Here is a 23,243-nt window from a genome sequence, read left to right as displayed (position 1 = left end):
GGATTAGGTAAACACTGTGGGTTCATTTATTAAAATGGGGCATATGTGCACAGATATACATGGGTTTAAAGCTTGAAGACATCAGAGCTGTGTGTGTGTGCTCTGCTCAAAGCAAAAGTTAAACTAAGACAGGATCACATGACAGATTTCACTTCTAGTGATGTCATACTGATTTCTCTTAAAGGCATATTACAAATCTTTGAAGGGCTTGGTGACTGAAATTGGTGCCATTTGTGATAAGTGTGCTAAGCCTAGGAAACCCCTGAGATCTATCTCTGTTATATCTGCTATTTAAAGTGTAATTTATAATTTATACTGAATGCAATTTGCCTGTTAACTCTGTTGATTTTGGTTTGATTGGTAAAGTTGTAAAGAGCGAAGTTTTGCCCATTGGTATTTTGGTTTGGGTCATTTGGTAAATTTGGTTATTTTACCTTGTTGGCCTCCATAGGGATCATTGATCCATCCAACATTCTCCGTTTTTGTTTTTAGGATGTTCTATGCCAACCAATACATTGCTTTCCTCTCCTTGTGCCTGATATCAGAGACCCTGTCCCTTAACGTTGAAGCCTGCGATTCCCGAGCCCTCCCAATTCCTGACTCTCCAGCCAGCTCCACGTGGTATTGGTTCTCTCTGGATGATGTCACATGATGACTGCAGTGGGAAATTGAAATCGGTACATCTCTCGAGCTGCTAGAGGCAGCGCTCTGGGAAGGAATCTCTGATTAATTGCAGGAAATTTCTGGTCATTCTGGGAGGATTAGGAATGCAACTCCACACCCTGTCTTTTCTCTAATTCTGACGGTTCATGTTTTAGTCTAGAGTCTTGATAAAGGCCCAGACTGAGAGGTGGCTGTGTCTGCACTCTCTGCTGATACTGGCTGACCTACCATGGGTTCCCACTATCTGTCTTTTGTTGTTCTCTTCAACAAGTTGAAGACCTTGAAAGCTTTGCTTGTCCTCACACAAACCGACTCTAATATTCTGCAAGTTTATCATTTTGTCAGTATCTCTGAATTCTCATACCCCTCAGTCAGTGCCTAGTGTGCGTTTGCACCTGGACCCCTTTCTGCATCTGCAAGACCCGTGCTAACTCAGTTAAACAGTGTGTGTCCAGAGTGATGACTGAGTTTAACACAGCCTCTCTCCTCTCCTATACTGCATTCACCTCCATTACCTTCATGTCCCCGTGCGCTGTCCGATTACCTTAATGTCCCTGTGCACTATCTGATTCTCATGCAGGTATTTCAGGCCTTCCAGGATCTGGCGCGTGTAGAAAATGATCGTGGCTTCGTTGTCCTTGAGTGGGCCCCACTTGGAGCACAGCAGCGCAGACAGGCTTCCTGGTTACAAAGTGACAGTTCATCATCCTTATTAACTGAAGAGAAAGACAGAATCCAGCAACAGAATAGGCAGGGAGTGTGCAGAATGCAGAGGACAGGAAGAATGACACAAATTGAGCCAGCACACATGAACAATTACACGGACACTCGGATACACAGGGAAAATTGCTCACACACATTGTTATGGCGCGCAGTTGTGATATTGCAAATTTTCAGAAAAACTGTTTTAAAGCTTACATTCTTTAAAAAAAAACTTGAACTGAGTTTAAAGGCTCTTTCAAAATGGCTCCAAGCTACCAGATAAAATTGTAGATTTCAGACTGGGTCTCCTCTTTCGAGGGGACAAAAGGCAATCGTGTCCAGGAGCTATCAACATTTTGTTGATGCCTCATTGCAAGAATGTAAATGGGAGAAGGGCTGGTTGAAGTGTCGATGCCTTATTTGGGAGATGACTTGGAATTTTGTACAGGTCACATGATAATAGCGGTCATTTTAGCTCCTGCAAAAAGCATAGTAAAGGTAGGAAGCTTAGAAAAAAAAACATCTTCATAGAAGCAGATAAGAGCTTCAACCTTGGAGACAGGGGCCAACAAGCACAGCCATCAAACTGCTACAATTAACCAGGCTAAAAAAAGGGCCACATCGCAGTTCCTTGAAAGAGGACTAAAGAAACTCCTCTCTTCCCCCTACCTGATTCCAGTTACTAAGGTACCTATGAAAGTAATCTCTGGCAATTTGACAGTGGAAGCCATCGCAGCGACAGAGACAACTCTACAACTTCAAGACCTTCACTTCAAACAATGTGGCACCCCTACTTCAAAACATATCAGGCCTGCACTGAATATAGACTAATCTTGATTTACGTTTGTAAGTATTATATCTTCATTCTATCTTCGTTTGTAACTAACATTTGTGCAACATTATCTTTTGGGTAATTTCCAGAGCAAGAGAGTGAAATAAACTAACCTTTTTATTTTAAGTAAAAAGGCTTTGCTGCTGGGTTATTTCAAATTGAATTTCTCACTCCACAGGTAAGTACATACACATACACAGAAATACATTGTTCATGAGAGACTTTGGGGAAACACCTTTTAAAACATCCGTGACACATACACAAGGAAGATTACTCAGACTCATATGCGTGCAGACAAACATGTGTACATACATACACTGAAAAATACTCACATACACAGGAAATTACTCACACACAAACACACACGCACTGAAAAATATTCATACACATGTACACGGAAAATTACTCACACACACACACACACGATTACGCTCTGCTACCAAGTATTCTCAGGTTTTAATATTGAATACAATGATTAAAGGGTTGGTGCAGTCCAGAGTGCTCACATCAAACATTCAAATTGTCTTAAACAAAAACAGAAGATGCTGGAAAAACTCAGCAGGTCTGGCAGTATCTGTGGAGAGAGAAACAGAGTTAGTGTTTCGAATCCGTATGACTTATCTTCACTCAGAGTGTCTTGACCACTGTGGAGGGGCAGGAGCAATCACTCTCGATTTATTTGTGATACAGTAATACAACAGCTTTATCACAAAGATATTATGAGGCAAACCTCCAGGGTTAGGAAGGACACCCACATTTTAAAGGACATTGGAGTTTCTGGATGGTTAATGAGAAAGATTGATCAAGTTCACCTTCGACCATTCTGATAGTCACATGATACAACAATAATCACAGTTATCAATCTCTCCACCACTGGGGTTTACCTGGTTTCAGGTCTGGGTCTGTTGTAGACTAATTGTAGAGTGTTGGCAAGTAGTTTCTCCCAAGCATGCTGCTCTTACCACATGCCTCAAATCACTCATGTATAGTATCACAAAATGTTTCTATCAGAAAGAAGACGCTTACCTCCTGGGACCTCCTCCATGAAGATTTTGATGTATCCGTCCTGACTAACTGATCCCAAGTACTGGACAATATTCTTGTGTTTCAAGCGCTTGTGGAGAGCAATTTCTTCATGAAGAGGCTGAGAGTACCTGTGCAGGGAGCAGGAATGGAATCCATGGAAAACAGGGAATAAGAGACAAGACCAGCATTTACTGCCCATCCCTAATTGCCCTTGAGCAGGGGAGCCATTGACAACTGAGTGGCCTGCTAGGCCATTTCAGAGGGGCAGTAAAGAGTCAATCACATTATGTGGGTCTGGAGTCACGTGTAGGCCAAACCAGGGAAGGACAGCAAATTTCCTTCCCTATAGGACATTAGTGAACCAGGTGGGTTTTTACAACAATCTGGTATTATTATTACTGAGATTAGTTTTTAATTCCAGATTTATTAATTAAATTTAAATTCCTCCAGCTGCCATGGTGGGATTTGAACTAGTGTCTCCAGAGTAATAGCCTGGGCACCTGGGTTACTTCATGACCATAGCACTCTGAACATTCCACACACTGTGTGGCACGTAAAGTGCACACTACGAACAAACTAATTAGGAGCAGGAGTAGGCAATTACGAAGGGATCAGCATTTGGAGGGCAGTAAGCAGTTGGATCCAAGTGCCACTATAAGGGCATTTCTGCTGCTCAAATAGTCTATGCATGCAGACAAAAGCTTTCATTTCACACAATCTAAAAATATATCCATTTCACACCGACGCACAATAGCAGCAGTGTGTACCATCTACAAGATGCACTGCACCAAGGCTCCTCCGACAGCACCTTCCAAACCCACGACTTCTACCACCTAGAAGGACAAGGACAGCAGATGTATGGGAACACCACCACATGGAAGTTTCCCTCCAAGCCACACACCTTCCTGACTTGGAACTATACCTCCATTCCTTCATTGTCGCTGGGTCAAAATCCTGGAACTCCCTTCATAACAGCACTGTGGGTGTACCTACACCACATGGATTACAGCAGTTCACAACCACCTTGCAGACAAAGCCTCAAGACTCAACAGGTAATGCCCCTGCCTCTGAGCCAGAAGCTCTGGGTTCAAGTCCCACTCCAGGACTTGTTGGCCAAGGATGTGGCATTCGTGAGGTGGTTCAACAGGTTGATTATAAGTCTGCTAATACTTCCAATACTTCCTCACCCTTCCCCCAAAGAGGGGGAAAAAGTGTTTTTTTTTATTCAGAGATAAAAACAAAAAGCTAAAAGCTACTGCGGATGCTGGAAATCCAAAACAAAAACAGAATTACCTGGAAAAACTCAGCAGGCCTGGCAGCATCGGTGGAGAAGAAATCAGTTAACGTTTCGAGCCTTCACGGCCCTTCGGCAGAACTGAAGCATAGTTAGGAGAAGGGTGAAATATAAGCTGGTTTAAGGTGGGGGGGGGGGGGGGGCTGGGGGGAGAGAGAAGTTGAGGGTGTGGTGATTGTGGAGATAAGCAAGCAGTGATAGGAGCAGATCATCAAAAGATGTCACAGACAAAAGGATCAAAGAGGTGTTGAAGATGGTGATATTTGTCTAAGAAAAGTGCTAATTAAGAATGGAAGGCAGGACACTCAAAATACAGCTCTAGTGGGGGTGGGGTGGAAAAGACTAACAAGGTTTTAGTTTTAGATTTAAAAATAATGGAAATAGGTGGGGAAAGAAGAATCTATATAAATTATTGAAAAAAAAGGGGGGGTGGAGAAACGGGGTGGGGATGGGGGGAGGGGGAGTTTAAGATCTAAAGTTGTTGAATTCAATATTCAGCCCGGAAGGCTGTAAAGTGCCTAGTCGGAAGATGAGGTGCTGTTCCTCCAGTTTGCGTTGGGCTTCACTGGAACAATGCAGCAAGCCAAGGACAGACATGTGGGAAAGAGAACAGGGTGGAGTGTTAAAATGGCAAGCGACAGGGAGGTTTGGGTCTTTCTTGCGGACAGACCGCAGGTGTTCCGCAAAACGGTCGCCCAGTTTGCGTTTGGTCTCTCCAATGTAGAGGAGACCGCATTGGGAGCAACGAATGCAGTAGACTAAGTTAGGGGAAATGCAAGTGAAATGCTGCTTCACTTGAAAGGAGTGTTTGGGCCCTTGGACGGTGAGGAGAGAGAAAGTGAAGGGGCAGGTGTTGCATCTTCTGCGTGGGCATGGGGAGGTGCCATAGGTGGGAGTAGGGGGTGATGATGGAGTGGACCAGGGTGTCCCGGAGGGAACGATCCCTACGGAATGCCGTCAGGGGGGGTGAAGGGAAGATGTGTTTGATGGTGGCATCATGCTGGAGTTGGCGGAAATGGCGGAGGATGATCCTTTGAATGCGGAGGCTGGTGGGGTGATAAGTGAGGACAAGGGGGACCCTATCATGTTTCTGGGAAGGAGGAGAAGGCGTGAGGGAGGATGCGCGGGATATGGGCCGGACACGGTTGAGGGCCCTGTCAACGACCGTGGATGGAAAACCTCGGTTAAGGAAGAAGGAGGACATGTCAGAGGAGCTGTTTTTGAAGGTAGCGTCTTCAGAACAGATGCGACGGAGGCGAAGGAACTGAGAGAATGGGATGGAGTCTTTACAGGAAGCGGGGTGTGAGGAGCTGTAGTCGAGGTAGCTGTGGGAGTCGGTAGGCTTGTAATGGATATTGGTGGACAGTCTATCATCAGAAATTGAGACAGAGAGGTCAAGGAAGGGAAGAGAAGTGTCAGAGATGGACCATGTGAAAATGATGGAGGGTGGAGATTGGAAGCAAAATTAATAAATTTTTCCAAGTCCCGACGAGAGCATGAAGCAGCACCAAAGTAATCATCGATGTACCGGAGAAAGAGTTGTGGGAGGGGGCCGGAGTAGGACTGGATCAAGGAATGTTCCACATACCCCATAAGGAGACAGGCATAGCTGGGGCCCATGCGGGTACCCATAGCCACACCTTTTATTTGGAGGAAGTGAGAGGAGTTAAAGGAGAAATTGTTCAGTGTGAGAACAAGTTCAGCCAGACGGAGGAGAGTAGTGGTGGATGGGGATTGCTGGGGCCTCTGTTCAAGGAAGAAGCTAAGGGCCCTCAGACCATCCTGGTGGGGGATGGAGGTGTAGAGGGATTGGACATCCATGGTGAAGAGGAAGCGGTTGGGGCCAGGGAACTGGAAATTGTTGATGTGACGTAAGGTGTCAGAGGAATCACGGATGTAGGTGGGAAGGGACTGGACAAGGGGAGAGAGAAGGGAGTCAAGATAACGAGAAATGAGTTCCGTGGGGCAGGAACAGGCTGACACGATCGGTCTGCCAGGACAGTTCTGTTTGTGGATTTTGGGTAGGAGGTAGAAGCGGGCCGTCCGAGGTTGGGCGACTATCAAGTTGGAAGCTGTGGGAGGAAGATCTCCAGAGGAGATGAGGTCAGTGACAGTCCTGGAAACAATGGCTTGATGTTCTGTGGTGGGGTCATGGTCCAGGGAGAGGTAGGAGGAAGTGTCTGCGAGTTGACGCTCAGCCTCCGCGAGGTAGAGGTCAATGCGCCAGACAACAACAGTACCACCCTTGTCAGCGGGTTTGATGACAATGTTGGGGTTGGACCTGAGAGAACAGAGTGCAGTGAGTTCAGAGAGAGACAGATTAGAATGGGTGAGAGGAGCAGAGAAATTGAGACGGCTAATGTCACGCCGACAGTTCTGAATGAAAAGATCAAGAGAAGGTTAGAATCCAGAGGGAGGGGTCCAGGTGGAGGGAGAATATTGGAGGTGGGTAAAAGGATCCGTTGAACGGGGAGAGGACTCCTGCCCAAAGAAGTGAGCACGGAGACGAAGACGGCGGAAGAAGAGTTCAGCATCATGCCGAGCCCGAAATTCATTGAGATGAGGGCGTAAGGGTATGAAACTAAGTCCTTCGCTGAGCACTGAACGTTCAGCATCGGAGAGGGGAAGGTCAGGGGGTATAGTGAATTCACGGCTGGGGCTGGGATTGGAAGATGGGGTGAGGACGGAGGGACAAGCAGGGGTGGAGGGTCCCAGATGGGTGTTGGTGTCGATGAGTTGTTGGAGCTTGCGTTCCTTAGCACTTGAGAGAAAGAGAAAAAGTTTCTTGTTGAGGCGACGGATGAGGCGAAGAATAAAATGAAACTGGGGGCACGCGCAGCTTTGAAAAAGGGTGCGGCGGTGCTGCTGGAGGGAGAGGTCGAGAGTGTTCATATGGCGGCGCATGGCACTGAGTGTGGATCTCATTCCGTCGCATTCTGAGATCCACACTCAGTGCCATGCGCCGCCATATGAACACACTCGACCTCTCCCTCCAGCAGCACCGCCGCACCCTTTTTCAAAGCTGCGTGTGCCCCCAGTTTCATTTTATTCTTCGCCTCATCCGTCGCCTCAACAAGAAACTTTTTCTCTTTCTCTCAAGTGCTAAGGAACGCAAGCTCCAACAACTCATCGACACCAACACCCATCTGGGACCCTCCACCCCTGCTTGTCCCTCCATCCTCACCCCATCTTCCAATCCCAGCCCCAGCCGCGTATTCACTATACCCCCGGACCTTCCCCTCTCCGATGCTGAACGTTCAGTGCTCAGCAAAGGACTTAGTTTCATACCCTTACGCCCTCATCTCAATGAATTTCGGGCTCGGCATGATGCTGAACTCTTCTTCCGCCGTCTTCGTCTCCGTGCTCACTTCTTTGGGCAGGAGTCCTCTCCCCGTTCAACGGATCCTTTTACCCACCTCCAATATTCTCCCTCCACTTGGACCCCTCCCTCTGGATTCTTACCTTCTCTTGATCTTTTCATTCAGAACTGTCGGCGTGACATTAGCCGTCTCAATTTCTCTGCTCCTCTCACCCATTCTAATCTGTCTCTCTCTGAACTCACTGCACTCTGTTCTCTCAGGTCCAACCCCAACATTGTCATCAAACCCGCTGACAAGGGTGGTACTGTTGTTGTCTGGCGCATTGACCTCTACCTCGCGGAGGCTGAGCGTCAACTCGCAGACACTTCCTCCTACCTCTCCCTGGACCATGACCCCACCACAGAACATCAAGCCATTGTTTCCAGGACTGTCACTGACCTCATCTCCTCTGGAGATCTTCCTCCCACAGCTTCCAACTTGATAGTCGCCCAACCTCGGACGGCCCGCTTCTACCTCCTACCCAAAATCCACAAACAGAACTGTCCTGGCAGACCGATCGTGTCAGCCTGTTCCTGCCCCACGGAACTCATTTCTCGTTATCTTGACTCCCTTCTCTCTCCCCTTGTCCAGTCCCTTCCCACCTACATCCGTGATTCCTCTGACACCTTACGTCACATCAACAATTTCCAGTTCCCTGGCCCCAACCGCTTCCTCTTCACCATGGATGTCCAATCCCTCTACACCTCCATCCCCCACCAGGATGGTCTGAGGGCCCTCAGCTTCTTCCTTGAACAGAGGCCCCAACAATCCCCATCCACCACTACTCTCCTCCGTCTGGCTGAACTTGTTCTCACACTGAACAATTTCTCCTTTAACTCCTCTCACTTCCTCCAAATAAAAGGTGTGGCTATGGGTACCCGCATGGGCCCCAGCTATGCCTGTCTCTTTATGGGGTATGTGGAACATTCCTTGTTCCAGTCCTACTCCAGCCCCCTCCCACAACTCTTTCTCCGGTACATCGATGATTACTTCGGTGCTGCTTCATGCTCTCGTCGGGACTTGGAAAAATTTATTAATTTTGCTTCCAATCTCCACCCCTCCATCATTTTCACATGGTCCATCTCTGACACTTCTCTTCCCTTCCTTGACCTCTCTGTCTCAATTTCTGATGATAGACTGTCCACCAATATCCATTACAAGCCTACCGACACCCACAGCTACCTCGACTACAGCTCCTCACACCCCGCTTCCTGTAAAGACTCCATCCCATTCTCTCAGTTCCTTCGCCTCCGTCGCATCTGTTCTGAAGACGCTACCTTCAAAAACAGCTCCTTTGACATGTCCTCCTTCTTCCTTAACCGAGGTTTTCCATCCACGGTCGTTGACAGGGCCCTCAACCGTGTCCGGCCCATATCCCGCGCATCTTCCCTCACGCCTTCTCCTCCTTCCCAGAAACATGATAGGGTCCCCCTTGTCCTCACTTATCACCCCACCAGCCTCCGCATTCAAAGGATCATCCTCCGCCATTTCCGCCAACTCCAGCATGATGCCACCACCAAACACATCTTCCCTTCACCCCCCCTGGCGGCATTCTGTAGGGATCGTTCCCTCCGGGACACCCTGGTCCACTCCTCCATCACCCCCTACTCCTCAACCCCCACCTATGGCACCTCCCCATGCCCACGCAGAAGATGCAACACCTGCCCCTTCACTTTCTCTCTCCTCACCGTCCAAGGGCCCAAACACTCCTTTCAAGTGAAGCAGCATTTCACTTGCATTTCTCCTAACTTAGTCTACTGCATTCGTTGCTCCCAATGCGGTCTCCTCTACATTGGAGAGACCAAACGCAAACTGGGCGACCGTTTTGCGGAACACCTGCGGTCTGTCCGCAAGAAAGACCCAAATCTCCCTGTCGCTTGCCATTTTAACACTCCACCCTGTTCTCTTGCCCACATGTCTGTCCTTGGCTTGCTGCATTGTTCCAGTGAAGCCCAACGCAAACTGGAGGAACAGCACCTCATCTTCCGACTAGGCACTTTACAGCCTTCCGGGCTGAATATTGAATTCAACAACTTTAGATCTTAAACTCCCCCTCCCCCCATCCCCACCCCGTTTCTCCACCCCCCTTTTTTTTCAATAATTTATATAGATTCTTCTTTCCCCACCTATTTCCATTATTTTTAAATCTAAAACTAAAACCTTGTTAGTCTTTTCCACCCCACCCCCACTAGAGCTGTACTTTGAGTGTCCTGTCTTCCATTCTTAATTAGCACTTTTCTTAGACAAATATCACCATCTTCAACACCTCTTTGATCCTTTTGTCTGTGACATCTTTTGATGATCTGCTCCTATCACTGCTTGCTTATCTCCACAATCACCACACCCTCAACTTCTCTCTCCCCCCAGCCCCCACCCCCCCCCACCTTAAACCAGCTTATATTTCACCCTTCTCCTAACTATGCTTCAGTTCTGCCGAAGGGCCGTGAAGGCTCGAAACGTTAACTGATTTCTTCTCCACCGACGCTGCCAGACCTGCTGAGTTTTTCCAGGTAATTCTGTTTTTTTTTTATTCGTTCATTGGATGTGGGCATCGCTGGCTAGGCGAACATGTATTGCCCATCCCTAATTGCCCTTATTCAGAGGCCATTTAGGAGTCAACCACATTGCTGTGGGTCTGGAGTCACATGTAGGCCAGACCAGGTAAGGACGGCAGATTTCCTTCTCTAAAGTGAACCTGACGAGTTTTTACAACAATTGACAATGGTTTCATGGTCATCATTAGACGTTTTACTTCCAGGTTTTTATTGAATTCAAATTTCACCATCTGCTGTGGTGGGATTCGAATTTGGGTCCCCAGAGAATTACCCTGGGTCTCTGGAACACTAGTCCAGTGACAATACCACTACACCACTGCAAAGATACAGAATAAAGCACCACCTTCTCAAGATAGCAAATGCTGGTTTTGTCAGTGATGCTCACATTCCATGAAAGAATTTAAAACAATGTGGATTGTTTCTCCAATTTACTTTCCATTAAAACAAGCAACTACCCAAATCTGTTATTTAAACTCAATCACTTGAAGATATCATTGAACAAGCAATGCTCATTTGTAGTATCTTTATTCTAGTTTTAAAAAAACAATTTCAGAATTAAATAAGCTGCAATCTGCTGTTATTTATTGCACCTACAGCACTATCGGGTTCTGCTCTCCTGTCAAAACTGCTCATTATTCTAGGATCATCCTACAATGCAAAGATAACCCCTCAGTTTCTATTCTCCACTACAAACCATCTTAAATCACCACACCCCAACCCCCTAGCCTCCTCCACTCTCACCTCCACCAACAAATGCAAAGAGCTCACAGGCTTCTTTGTCACTAAGGCTCAAACCATTTGATCAGCTGCCTCTGCTGCATCCCTTCCTTCCTTTAGTCCACTGGCTCAAAATTCTTCTAAAGATCCCGCCATAGCCCTGAATTTAAATATTCCTCTAGTTTTTTTCCCCCCATCTCCCCTCATGCTCACTCTGACTTCAATTTATCTACGAGACTCACCTCCTGCTCCCTCGATCCTATTCCCACTAAAATGCTGACCACCCAACTTTCCTTCCTGGACCACAATTTAGCTGATATTGTTAACAGTTCTCTCTTCAGACGCTGTCCCTCTCTCTTTTAAATCTGTCATTATACCTTTCTCCTCAAAAAACACTTGACCATACTGCCCTTGCAAACTATTGCCCCATGTCCAACCTCCCTTTCCTATCCAAAGTCCTGGAATGTGTTGTCACCTCACAAACTCGTGCCCACCTTTCCTGGAACTCCATGTTTGAATCCCTACAATCAGATTTCCACCCAGTCACCATACTGAAACGGCTCTTATCAAAGTCACAAATGACATCCTGTGACAAAGGTAAACTTTCCTCCCTCATTGTGTCTTTGACACAGTTGACCACACCAGCCTCCTCAAACAGCTCTCCGCTGTCATCCAGCTGAATGCAGTTGCTCTCACATGGTTCCATCTTTATTGTCACGATAATGTGATGGTGCATGTGTGAGATTAGTCTTTAATACTGCTTTGAAAGGACTTTTAAAAAGTGGGCAAAGACACTGACTTAGGATGGCTGCCACAAGTCACCTGCCATCTGATATTACGAGTTGACCAATTTCTGGAAGGGTCCAATGTGAATTACAATTAAGACATGATAAGACAACCTCCTATGGAATTTCACATCTGCTGATGTCCAGAACTACTTCAAAAGATGAATTGAAACTGTAGGGCTCTTACCATTTGCATTTCTATAAAGCTACCTTTCAAGCGGAGACAGAAAGTCAACCAAGACAATAGCTATATGGAAAGTGTAGGATGGATCATTCAAGAGTTAATGGCTGGGATATTACTGAATCTAATCACCTAGGCCACGAAACAATAGGCAAGGTCTGTCCAGACAGGAGCTAATCATTTACTTACAGAAATCACTATGGGGAGAAAGGTCATGTGATCAGGATAACCATTTTGAAATGTCTTTTATTACACCACCCAAGATGTTAAAATCAGTCTAGAAGAAACCCGGAATAAATCTGCCAATGGATCATTAACATCACCTCTCCCCCATCTCTCTCAAGTTCATGACCCTACCTCTATTATAGTTTGAAATCCAGCACAGAGATAGAGAATTTTCAAATGAAAAGAAGATCAGGTACAAAAATATCAACTTTTGGAAAAGACAGATTGCATTTAAAAACACAACTATCTCCAGAAATTGCGGTTTACATCAGCTTCAACCCTAACTGAAATTTCAACATCATCATAGTAAAACTGCCACAGCCACAGCTACCAGTGAAGGACTTCCAGCAGTGTACTATCTATTTTTGCCTTTTATCATTGAATTTTAATTTGGCTAAAAAGTAACCTCCTACTGTATAACTTGTTATTCTGCATGTTTGTGTGTGTGTGTGTGTGTGTGTGTGTGTGTGGTGTGCGTGTGTCAGAGAGAGGAGTGTGTGTGTGAGAGAGAGAAAGAGTGTGTATGTGTGTGAGAGAGGGAGTGAGAGAGAAAGAGTATGTGTGTTGCAAAGTTAGGGGATGTGGGTTTACCTTTTCAAATATCTTTATCTGGGTAGGTTTTTAGCATAATAAAAGCTAACCCCTTTGTGTTTTAAATTCAAGAATGTCTGTCAGATTGATTTCTTTGTAATTAGCATGTAAATGATTAAGCACAGACATTGAGCCAATACCTTCATCCATATAAATTCACAAAAAGACCCTGTTACGGTCAGACCTGGAGCGGCAGAATATGGGAGTCATTTCACACCACCACCGCCCCCCACCACCCCCATAACTCACGTGGTCGTAACATTAGCTATCTAGTTGTCCTGCTCCTGCATCATTACCTCTGGTGTTCCCCAAGGATCTATCGCTGCCCTGCTCTTATTTTTCATCTCCATACTGAGGGCAGTGACATTATCTGAAAATACAACATCATGTTCCCCATCTACGTTGTTGGCACCCAGCTCGACCTCAGTGCTACCTCTCTCAACCTCTCAATGGCCTCTGATTTGTCACGCTACTTGTGTGAAATCAATTATTGGATGAACAATAGTGGAAGACCCAAGCCATTGTATTAGCCCTACCACAACTCCATTCCAAAGCCACTGCCTCCATCCCTCTCCCTGGCCATTGCCTGCTGGGCTCACTGATTTTTAAATTCTCATTCTTGTTTTCAAATCCTTCCATAACCTCGCCCCTCCCTATCTCTATAACCTCCTCCAGCCCCACAACCCTCCAGTATTTCCATGCTCCTCAATTCCTGGCCTTTAGTGCATCTGGACTAGTGATCCAGGGGAATGCTCTGGGTACCCGGGTTCGAATCCAACCATGGCAGCTGGTAGAATTTAAATTCAATAAAATTCTGTAATAAAAAGTTTAATAATGACCCTGGAACCATTGTCGATTGTTTGAAAAACCCATCTGGTTCACTAATGTCCTTTAGGGAAGGAAATCTGCCATCCTTACCTGGCCTGGCCTACACGTGACTCCAGATCCACAGCAATGTGGTTGACTCTGAAATGGTCTAGCAAGCCACTCAGTTGTAACAAACTGCTATAAAGCCGCAAAAAAGGAATGAAACCGGACGGACCACCTGGCATCAACCCAGGCACAAGAAACGACGACGGCAAACTCAGCCCTGTCGACCCTGCGAAGTCCTCCTTACGAACATCTGGGGGCTAGTGCCAAAATTGGGAGAGCTGTCTCACAGACTAGTCAAGCAACAGCCTGACATAGTCATCCTGTCGGAATCATACCTTACAGATAATGTCCCAGACACCATCATCACCATCCCTGGGTATGTCCTGTCCCACCGGAGCAGAGGTGGTGGCACAGTGGTGTATAGACTGGAGGGAGTTGCCCTGGGAGTCTCATGGTATCAGGTGAAACATGGGCAAGGAAACCACCTGCTGATTATCACCTACCGCCCTCCCTCAGCTGATGAGTCAATGCTCCTCCATGTTGAACACCACTTGGAGGAAGCACTGAGGGTGGCAAGGGGGCAGAATGCACTCTGCGTGGGGGCGTCAATGTCCATCACCAAGAGTGGCTCGGTAGCACCACTACTGACTGAGCTGGCCGAGTCCTAAATGACATAGCTGCTAGACTGGGTCTGCGGCAGGTGGTGAGGGAACCAACAAGAGGGAAAAACATACTTGACCTCATCCTCACCAACCTGCCTGTCACAGATGCATCTGTCCATGACAGTATTGGTCGAAGTGACCACCACACAGTCTTTGTAGAGACGAAGTCCCGCCTTCACATTGAGGGTACCCTCCATCGTGTTGTGTGGCACTACCACCATGCTAAATGGGATAGATTTCAAACAGATCTAGCAGCTCAAGACTGGGCATCCATGAGGCACTGTGGGCCATCAGCAGCAGCAGAATTGTACTCAGACACAATCTGTAACCTCAAGGCCCAGCATATCCCTCACTCTACCATTACCATCAAGCCAGGAGATCAACCCTGATTCAATGAAGAGTGCATGAGGGCATGCCAGGAGCAGCACCAGGCATACCTTAAAATGTGGTGTCAACCTGGTGAAGCTATAATACAGGACTACTTGCATGCCAGACAGCATAAGCAGCAAGTGATAGACAGGGCTAAGCGATTCCACAACCAATGGATCACAGAATCACAGAATCACACAGTGCAGAAGAGGCCCTTCGATCCATCGAGTCTGCACCGACACGTGAGAAACACCTGACCTACCTACCTAATCCCATTTACCAGCACTTGGCCCAAAGCCTTGAATGTTATGACGTGCCAAGTGCTCATCCAGGTACTTTTTAAAGGATGTGAGGCAACCCGTCTCCACCACCCTCCCAGGCAGTGCACTCCAGACCGCCATCACCCTCTGGGTAAAAAAGCTTTTCCTCACATCCCCCCCTAAACCTCCTTCCCCCTTGAACTTATGTCCCCTTGTGACTGACCCTTCAACTAAGGGGAACAGCTGCTCCCTATCCACCCTGTCCATGCCCCTCATAATCTTGTACACCTCGATCAGGTCGCCCCTCAGTCTTCTCTGCTCCAACGAAAACAACCCAAGTCTATCCAACCACTCTTCATAACTTAAATATTTCATCCCAGGCAACATCCTGGTGAATCTCCTCTGCACCCCCTCCAGTGCAATCACATCCTTCCTATAATGTGGTGACTAGAACTGCAGACAGTACTCCAGCTGTGGCCTCACCAAGGTTCTATACAACTCCTACATGACCTCCCTACTTTTGTAATCTATGCCTCGATTGATAAAGGCAAGTGTCCCATATGTCTTTTTCACCACCCCACTAACATGCCCCTCTGCCTTCAGAGATCAATGGACACACACGCCAAGGTCCCATTGTTCCTCAGAACTTCCTAGTGTCATGCCGTTCATTTAATACTTCCTTGTCAAATTACTCCTTCCAAAGTGTATCACCTCACACTTTTCAGGGTTAAATTCCATCTGCCACTTATCTGCCCATTTGACCATCCCGTCTATATCTTCCTGTAGTCCAAGACACTCAACTTCACTGTTAACCACCCGGCCAATCTTTGTGTCATCCGCAAACTTACTAATCCTACCCCCCACATAGTCATCTATGTCGTTTATATAAATGACAAATAATAGGGGACCCAGCACAGATCCCTGTGGTCAACCACTGGACACTGGCTTCCAGTCACTAAAGCAGATCTAAGCTCTGCAGTCCTGCCACATCCAGTCGTGAATGGTGTTGGACAATTAAGCAACTCACTGGAGGAGGAGGCTCCATAAATATCCCCATCCTCAATGATAGAGGAGCCCAGCATATCAGTGCAAAAGATAAGGCTGAAGCATTTGCTACAATCTTCAGCCAGAAGTGCCGAGTGGATGATCCATCTTGGCCTCCTCTGGAGGTCCCGAGCACCACAGATGCCAGTCTTCAGCCAATTCGATTCACTCCACGTGATATCAAGAAACGGCTGAAGGCACTGGACACTGCAAAGGCTATGGGCCCTGACAATATTCCGGCAATAGCGCTGAAGACTTGTGCTCCAGAACTTTCCGCACCCCTAGCCAAGCTATTCCAGTACAGCTACAACACTGGCATCTACCCAGCTATGTGGAAATTTGCCCAGGTATGTCCTGTACACAAAAAGTAGGAGAAATCCAACCCAGCCAATTACTTCCCATCCGTCTACTCCCCATCATCAATACAGTAATGGAAGGGGTTATCAACAGCGGCATTTGCTTAGCAATAACCTGCTTGCTGACATTCAGTTCGGGTTCCACCAGGGCCACTCAGCCCCTTCCTGACCTCATTACAGCCTTGGTTCAACTCTCGAGGTGAGGTGAGAGTGACTGCCCTTGACGTCAAGGCCGCATTTGACAGAGCGTGGTGTCAAGGAGCCCAAGCAAAACTGGAGTCAATGGGAATCAGGGGGAAAACTCTTCATTGGTTGGAGTCATACCTGGCACACAGGAGGATGGTTGTGGTTGTTGGAGGTCAGTCATCTCAGCTCCAGGACATCACTGCAGGAGTTCCTCAGGGTAGTGTCCTTGGCCCAACCATCTTCAGCTTCTTTATCAATCACCTTCCTTCCATCATAAGGTCAGAAGTGGGGATGTTCGCTGATGATTGCACAATGTTCAGCTCCTGCAGTGATGTCCTGGAGCTGAGACGACTGACCTCCAACAACCACAATCATCCTCCTGTGTGCCAGGTATGACTCCAACCAGTGAAGAGTTTTCCCCCTGATTCCCATTGACTCCAGTTTTGCTAGGGCTCCTTGACGCCACGCTCTGTCAAATGCGGCCTTGACAATGTTCAGCACCATTCGCGACTCCTCAGATACTGAAGCAGTCCATGTCCAAACGCAGCAAGACCTGGGCAATATCCAGACTTGGGCTGGCAAGTGGCAAGTAACATTCGCGCCACACAAATGTCAGGCAATGACCATCTCCAACAAGAGAGAATCCAACCATCACCCCCTTGATGTTCAATGGCATTACCATCACTGAATCCCCCACTAGCAGCATCCTGGGGGTTACCATTGACCAGAAACTGAATTGGACTAGCCACATAAATATTGTGGCGACAAGAGCAGGTCAGAGGCTAGGAATCGTGCAACAAGTAATCCGCCTCCTGACTTCCCAAAGCCTGTCCGCCATCTACAAGGCACAAGTCAGGAGTGTGATGGAATACTCACCACTTGCCTGGATGAGTGCAGCTCCCACAACACTCAAGAAGCTCAACACAGTCCAGGACAAAGCAGCCCGCTTGATTGGCACCACATCCACAAATATTCATTCCCTCCACCACTGACGCACAGTAGCAGCAGTGTGTACCATCCATAAGATGCACTGCAGGAATTCACCAAGGCTCCTTCAACAGCACCTTCCAAACCTATGACCACTGCCATCTAGAAGGACGAGGGCAGCAGATAGATCACCACCTGGAAGTTCCCTTCCGAGTCACACACCATCCTGACTTGGAAATATATCGCTGTTCCTTCACTGTCGCTGGGTCAAAATCCTGGAACTCCCTTCCTAACAGCACTGTAGGTGTACCTGCACCACATGGACTGCAGCGATTCAAGAAGGCAGCTCACCACCACTTTCTCAAGGGCAACTAGGGATGGACAATAAATTCTGGCCTAGCCAGTGAAGCCCACATTCCATGAGTGAATAAAAAAAAAATCCCCAATTTTCTTCACAGCCTTGCCTCCAGCCACCTAGGCCCTAAGCTGTGGAATTCACCCCTAAATCTCTCCACTTTTCTGCTTTCTTACCCTTTAAGATACTCATTAAAATCAACCTCATTGACAAAGCTTTGGTCACCTTTCCTAACATCTCTTTATTTGACTCAGTGTCAAAATGTGTTTGACACCACTCCTGACTAGCGCCCCCCTTGTCCTCACTTATCACCCCACCAGCCTCTGCATTCAAAGGATCATCCTCCGCCATTTCCGCCAACTCCAGCATGAAGCCACCACCAAACACATCTTCCCTTCACCCCCTCAGCGGCATTCCGTGGGGATCGTTCCCTCCGTGACACCCTGGTCCACTCCTCCATCACCCCCTACTCCTCAACCCCCTCCCACGGCACCTTCCCATGCAACCGCAGAAGATGCAACACCTGCCCCTTCACTTCCTCTCTCCTCACCGTCCAAGGGCCCAAACACTCCTTTCAAGTGAAGCAGCATTTCACTTGCACTTCCCTCAATTTAGTCTACTGCATTCGTTGCTCCCAATGCGGTTTCCTCTACATTGGAGAGACCAAACGCAGACTGGGTGACCACTTTGCAGAACACCTTCGGTCTGTCCGCAAGCATTACCCAGACCTGCCTGTCGCTTGCCATTTCAACACTCCACCCTGCTCTCATGCCCGCATGTCTGTCCTTGGCTTGCTGCATTGTTATAGTGAAGCTCAACGCAAACTGGAGGAACAGCACCTCATCTTCCAACTAGGCACTTTACAGCCTTTCGGACTGAATATTGAGTTCAACAATTTTAGATCATGGACTCTCTCCTCCATCCCCACCCCCTTTCCGTTTCTTCCCCCTCTTTTTTGTTTTTTCCAATAATTTATATAGATTTTTCTTTTCCCACCTATTTCCATTATTTTTAAATGTATTTCCACCCATTGTTTATCTCTTCCTTTTAGCCTTTTTTGTATTCCTTCCCCCCACCCCACCCCCACTAGGGCTATCTGTACCCTGTTTGTCCCGCTTTCTACTCTTAATTAGCACATTCCTTTAGATAATATCACCACCTTCAACACCTCTTTGTCCTTTTGTCTGTGACATCTTTTGGTTATCTCCACCTATTACTGGCTTCTTGTCCCAACAATGCCCCTCTCACCCCCCACCCCCCACCACCTAAACCAGCTTATATTTCACCCCTTTCCTATTTTTACTTAGTTCTGTTGAAGGGTCATGAGGATTCGAAACGTTAACTGTGCTCTTCTCCGCCGATGCTGCCAGACCTGCTGAGTTTTTCCAGGTATTTCTGTTTCTGTTTTTGTCGCGCCTTGAGGTGTTTTACTATGTTAAAGGCTCTATTTTTTAAAAATTATTCTTTCCTGGGGTGTGGGCTTCACTGGCTGGGCCAGCATTTATTGCCCATCCTTAATTTCCCTTGAGAAGGTGATGGTGAGCTGCCTTCTTGAACTGCTGCAGTCCATGTGGTGTATGTACACCCATAGTGCTGTTAGGGAGGGAGTTCCAGGATTTTGACCCAGCGACAGTGAAGTAACAGCGATATATTTCCAAGTCAGGATGGTGTGAAACTTGGTGGAGAACTTGCGGGTGGTGGAGTTCCCTTGCATTATATAAATGCAAGTAGTTCTTTCAGCAGAGTGTGCAGTGTCTAAGGTGTTTGACAATCCAGGGGTACAGTCAGTCATGCTGTTAATTACCTGTTGTCCCTTTCTGGAATCTCTTTGATGGCGATGCGGACTTGGTTGCTAATGTTCCGACCAGCATACACAACACCATATGTTCCCTTCCCCAGGATCAGCCGGTTTCCATTCTCCATGTATTCATAACTGTACTGCACACAAAGAAATAAAAATTTGCTTTTATATAGCACCTTTCACCACCTCAGGACACTCAATAGTTCCTTTGCAGTCAATTAAATGCTTTTGTCAAAATAGCCGCAAATTTGTGCACAGCAAGATTCCACCAACAGAAACATGGTGGTGGCCAGATAATCTGTTTTTGGTGATGTTGGTTGCTGAATAAATATTGGCCAGGGCAGCAGGGATAACCGTCCAGATCCTCTTCAGATTAGTGCCATGACATTTTACATCCAGCCGAGGAAGATTGGGGTCTCAGTTTAGTGTCTCACCCAGAGGACGGCTCCTCCAGCAGCACAGCACTCCCTCAGTACTGCAAAGCAAGTATCAGCCTAGGTCATTGCTCAAATCTCTGAAGTGGAACTTGAACCCACAACTTTCTGATTTGGAGACGAAAGTAAACAAATTAAGCTGACACAGAGGCAGGTTAGTAATCTGTGCATTTCTGCCAGCACAGTTCAAATATTTAATTGAGGTTTATTTTCTGTTTTACCTCCATTCTATCTGAAAATCCCGCCTACGCTGGGGGGTTTGGGGTGGTGGGGATAGTCATCAGCACCAACGACCCCCACCCTGAGCTCTGCTGTGAACCCAGATAATAAACAGCCCACAGGACTATCTAAGCTCAATTCCCATGTGGTAACACCTCACAGGAAAACCTGGACAGTGAGGGTTGGCAGGATATTTTACCACTTCACTTTCTCTTCAAGTGGAGATGGTGGCGTTGTGGTAATGTAAGCTGAGTAATCCAGCAGCCCGGGCTCATGCTCTGGGGCCGTGGGTTCAAATTCCCATAGGCGGAATTTGAATTCAATTAATCGAAAAAAAATCTAGAATAAAAACTAGTCTCAGTAACAGTGACCACAGGCTGAATTTTCAGGATGGCAGGGGCACAGCCTCCGCCTAGCAAAGAGTTGGCAGGGAACACACCCCTGTCGACTCAAAAAGCCCCAATGTCGTTTTACGCTCTAACGCTGTCAAGGCAGAAGGCGGGACTTCTGCCCTCACTCAGGAGGAAATCCCGCCTTGGCGAGCTGCTGGCCAATCATATTGGCCTGGCAGCTCTCCAGTTCCTTCAGCAACAGCGCTGCAGTGGCTGGAAGAGGCACTGCATGGAGCTGCCAGAGCCGAAGTCCCAGAAACCAGAGGCCAAGGTGAGTCATAGAGTCATAGAGGTCTGCAGCACAGAAAAAGGCCCTTCGGCCCATCGAGTCTGCGCTGGTCAAACAAGTACCTAACTATTCTAATCCCATTTTCCAGCGCTAGGCCCATAGCCTTGTGTGCCAAGGCATCGCAAGTGCACATCCAAATATTTCTTAAATGTTATGAGGGTTTCTGCCTCTACCACTCTGTCAGGGATCCAAGGGTAGGGAAGGCCTGGGGGGTTGCCAGGGGGGAAAATCGGGGTCTTGGGGTACAGAGTTTGGTGAGGGGCTTCATGCCTTCAGGCGAGTGCACCCCCAGTTATAAGAGGGCTTCTGGTGGAGACGCCCCCTTCATCTTCTCGCTCAAAATCGACCTTTCTTCATTTCCGGCTTCCCCCCAACCACCACCAACGCCCCCCCCACCCCCACCGAGCTGTCATCCACCCCCCGGCCTAAAATTGAGGCTGGGTGGAAAATGGCCCTTAACTGACCAGTAATTAGTCACTTAAGGGCCTCAATTGGGGCAAGAGCAGGCTTCCAGTCCAAGGTTCTGCCCGCCCCTGTGCAAAATCGCTGTGAAGTCAGGGCGCACGGGAACCCGGAGGGAATTCCGTCCGTGTAATTTCATGCCCCCCCACCCCAGGCCGCCTCAGAACCTGCCGGGGTGGGGGAGGGGAACATAAAATGCTGGCCCATGAAACCACCGCCGACTGTCATAAAAACCCATGGGGCATAAAAACCCACCAGGTTCACTAATGTCCTTAACGGGAGGAAAACCCATCTCTACCTGGTCTGGCCTATATGTGACTACTCTCCAAGGGTAATTAAGGATGGACAACAAAGAAGCTGACTGCCCATGAAAGAATACATTTAAAAAAAATTAAACAACTTTAAAATGCTTCTTTGACATGGTATCACCTGTCCTGACAATGACTTGCGTGGCTCAATGTCAAAGTTTGCTTGAAGTGCCTTGGAGCATTGTGTTGTATTCAGGGTGCTATATAAAGGGAAGGTGTGCTATTGCTGTTGATGCGCTGCCCTCATAGTGGAACAGTCAGATGCTGGGATCCGATACTGATTACTTCAAGAGCAAGTTATTAAAATCCTGCACACAGCAGTTGAGTTATTCACATTGTATTAAGCAATGGAGAACTTTACACGTGTTCCACTCACTTCCAAAAGCTCCTCCATCTGTCTTAGCCCATCGTCAGTGTTCAACTTGGCTTCCTCTGTGAATGAGCTCAGCAGCTCACAGAACCTGGCAAAGAGGAATAGATATATTGACAAAGATACGTTAGCGTCACAGCACAGCCACCTGCGCAAGGCTCTGCCTCAATGGCTGGAGAGGCACATGTCAAAATTAAGATAAAGGAGAGCCACTAGTTACAGTGCCAGCTTGTGAGGGGAGAGGAAATCATAATTCAAGTAAAACTAAGTTTGGGTCAGAACGTTAGATACCAAAGAAATCATACACCAATCGCTGCCAGTCTGGTAGGGTGGAGAAATTCAGATGAACTTAAAAAAATTAAATGAAGGAATGGGCGGAGCTCAGCTGGAGACACATTTCACATTCTAGCTCCTCCTGTTAACCTTTTCAATAACACGTCCTTTAAAAAGAGAATATTTTGCGCAGATTGCTCCCATGCAGCAGGACTTGGACAACATTCAGGCTTGGGCTGATGTGTGGCATGAATGTTACTTGCCACTTAAGTTTAAGGAACATATCTTTTTATTTCTGTTGGACTGCCGTAAAATTACAATGGCTGCAGTTTAAAGACATGTCCACTGGAACAGGATGGAAGATATATCCAATGTTGCAGTCCTGGAACAGAGTGTGCCATGAAAGACAGGATGGTGCCAGAAAGGAGTCCTGGAGCAAGAGGGCTGCCTGGCAACAATGTTTAATTGGCTCCTGACCAAGTGACCAGGTTTTTTGTGTGAGTGTAGTGCAGCTGAATAGCTCCTAGCCTGAAAGGAACAAGACCTAAAACCTCTTTCTCCTGTGTGTGGATGATTCCAGTAATTCCAAAATAATAGCTGGCTGGCTATTCTTCTCATATCTCTATAACCTGCTCTCTCTCTGAAAACCCCTGACAAGAGACGAAGGGGAAAACCACTGTTCGAGACATTGAAAGGCAAGTGCTCAACCAGTGAACTAAACACTGAAAGTGCT

The 23,243-nt window shown here is 47.3% G+C and overlaps 1 protein-coding gene across 2 annotated transcripts in view; it reads right to left on the bottom strand.

Moving 5' to 3' along the window:
• Window positions 1-23,243, bottom strand: part of LOC144695870 (mitogen-activated protein kinase kinase kinase 5-like) — a 174,921-nt gene that overhangs the window by 50,085 nt on the left and 101,593 nt on the right. For both annotated transcript variants that reach the window (XM_078566913.1, XM_078566914.1), the window contains exons 14-17: window positions 22,244-22,328; window positions 19,767-19,900; window positions 3,224-3,351; window positions 1,208-1,344 (exon numbers count right to left, since the gene is read on the bottom strand). In XM_078566913.1, coding sequence (XP_078423039.1) covers window positions 1,208-1,344; window positions 3,224-3,351; window positions 19,767-19,900; window positions 22,244-22,328 — 484 coding nt within the window. The remainder of the gene's footprint in view (window positions 1-1,207; window positions 1,345-3,223; window positions 3,352-19,766; window positions 19,901-22,243; window positions 22,329-23,243) is intronic.

This window comes from Cetorhinus maximus, chromosome 21, assembly GCF_964194155.1.
Source record: "Cetorhinus maximus chromosome 21, sCetMax3.hap1.1, whole genome shotgun sequence".
NCBI classification, from domain to species: Eukaryota; Metazoa; Chordata; class Chondrichthyes; order Lamniformes; family Cetorhinidae; genus Cetorhinus; species Cetorhinus maximus.
The sequence above is the reverse complement of the archived record's forward strand: the minus strand, read 5'-3'. Positions and strand labels throughout refer to the sequence as shown.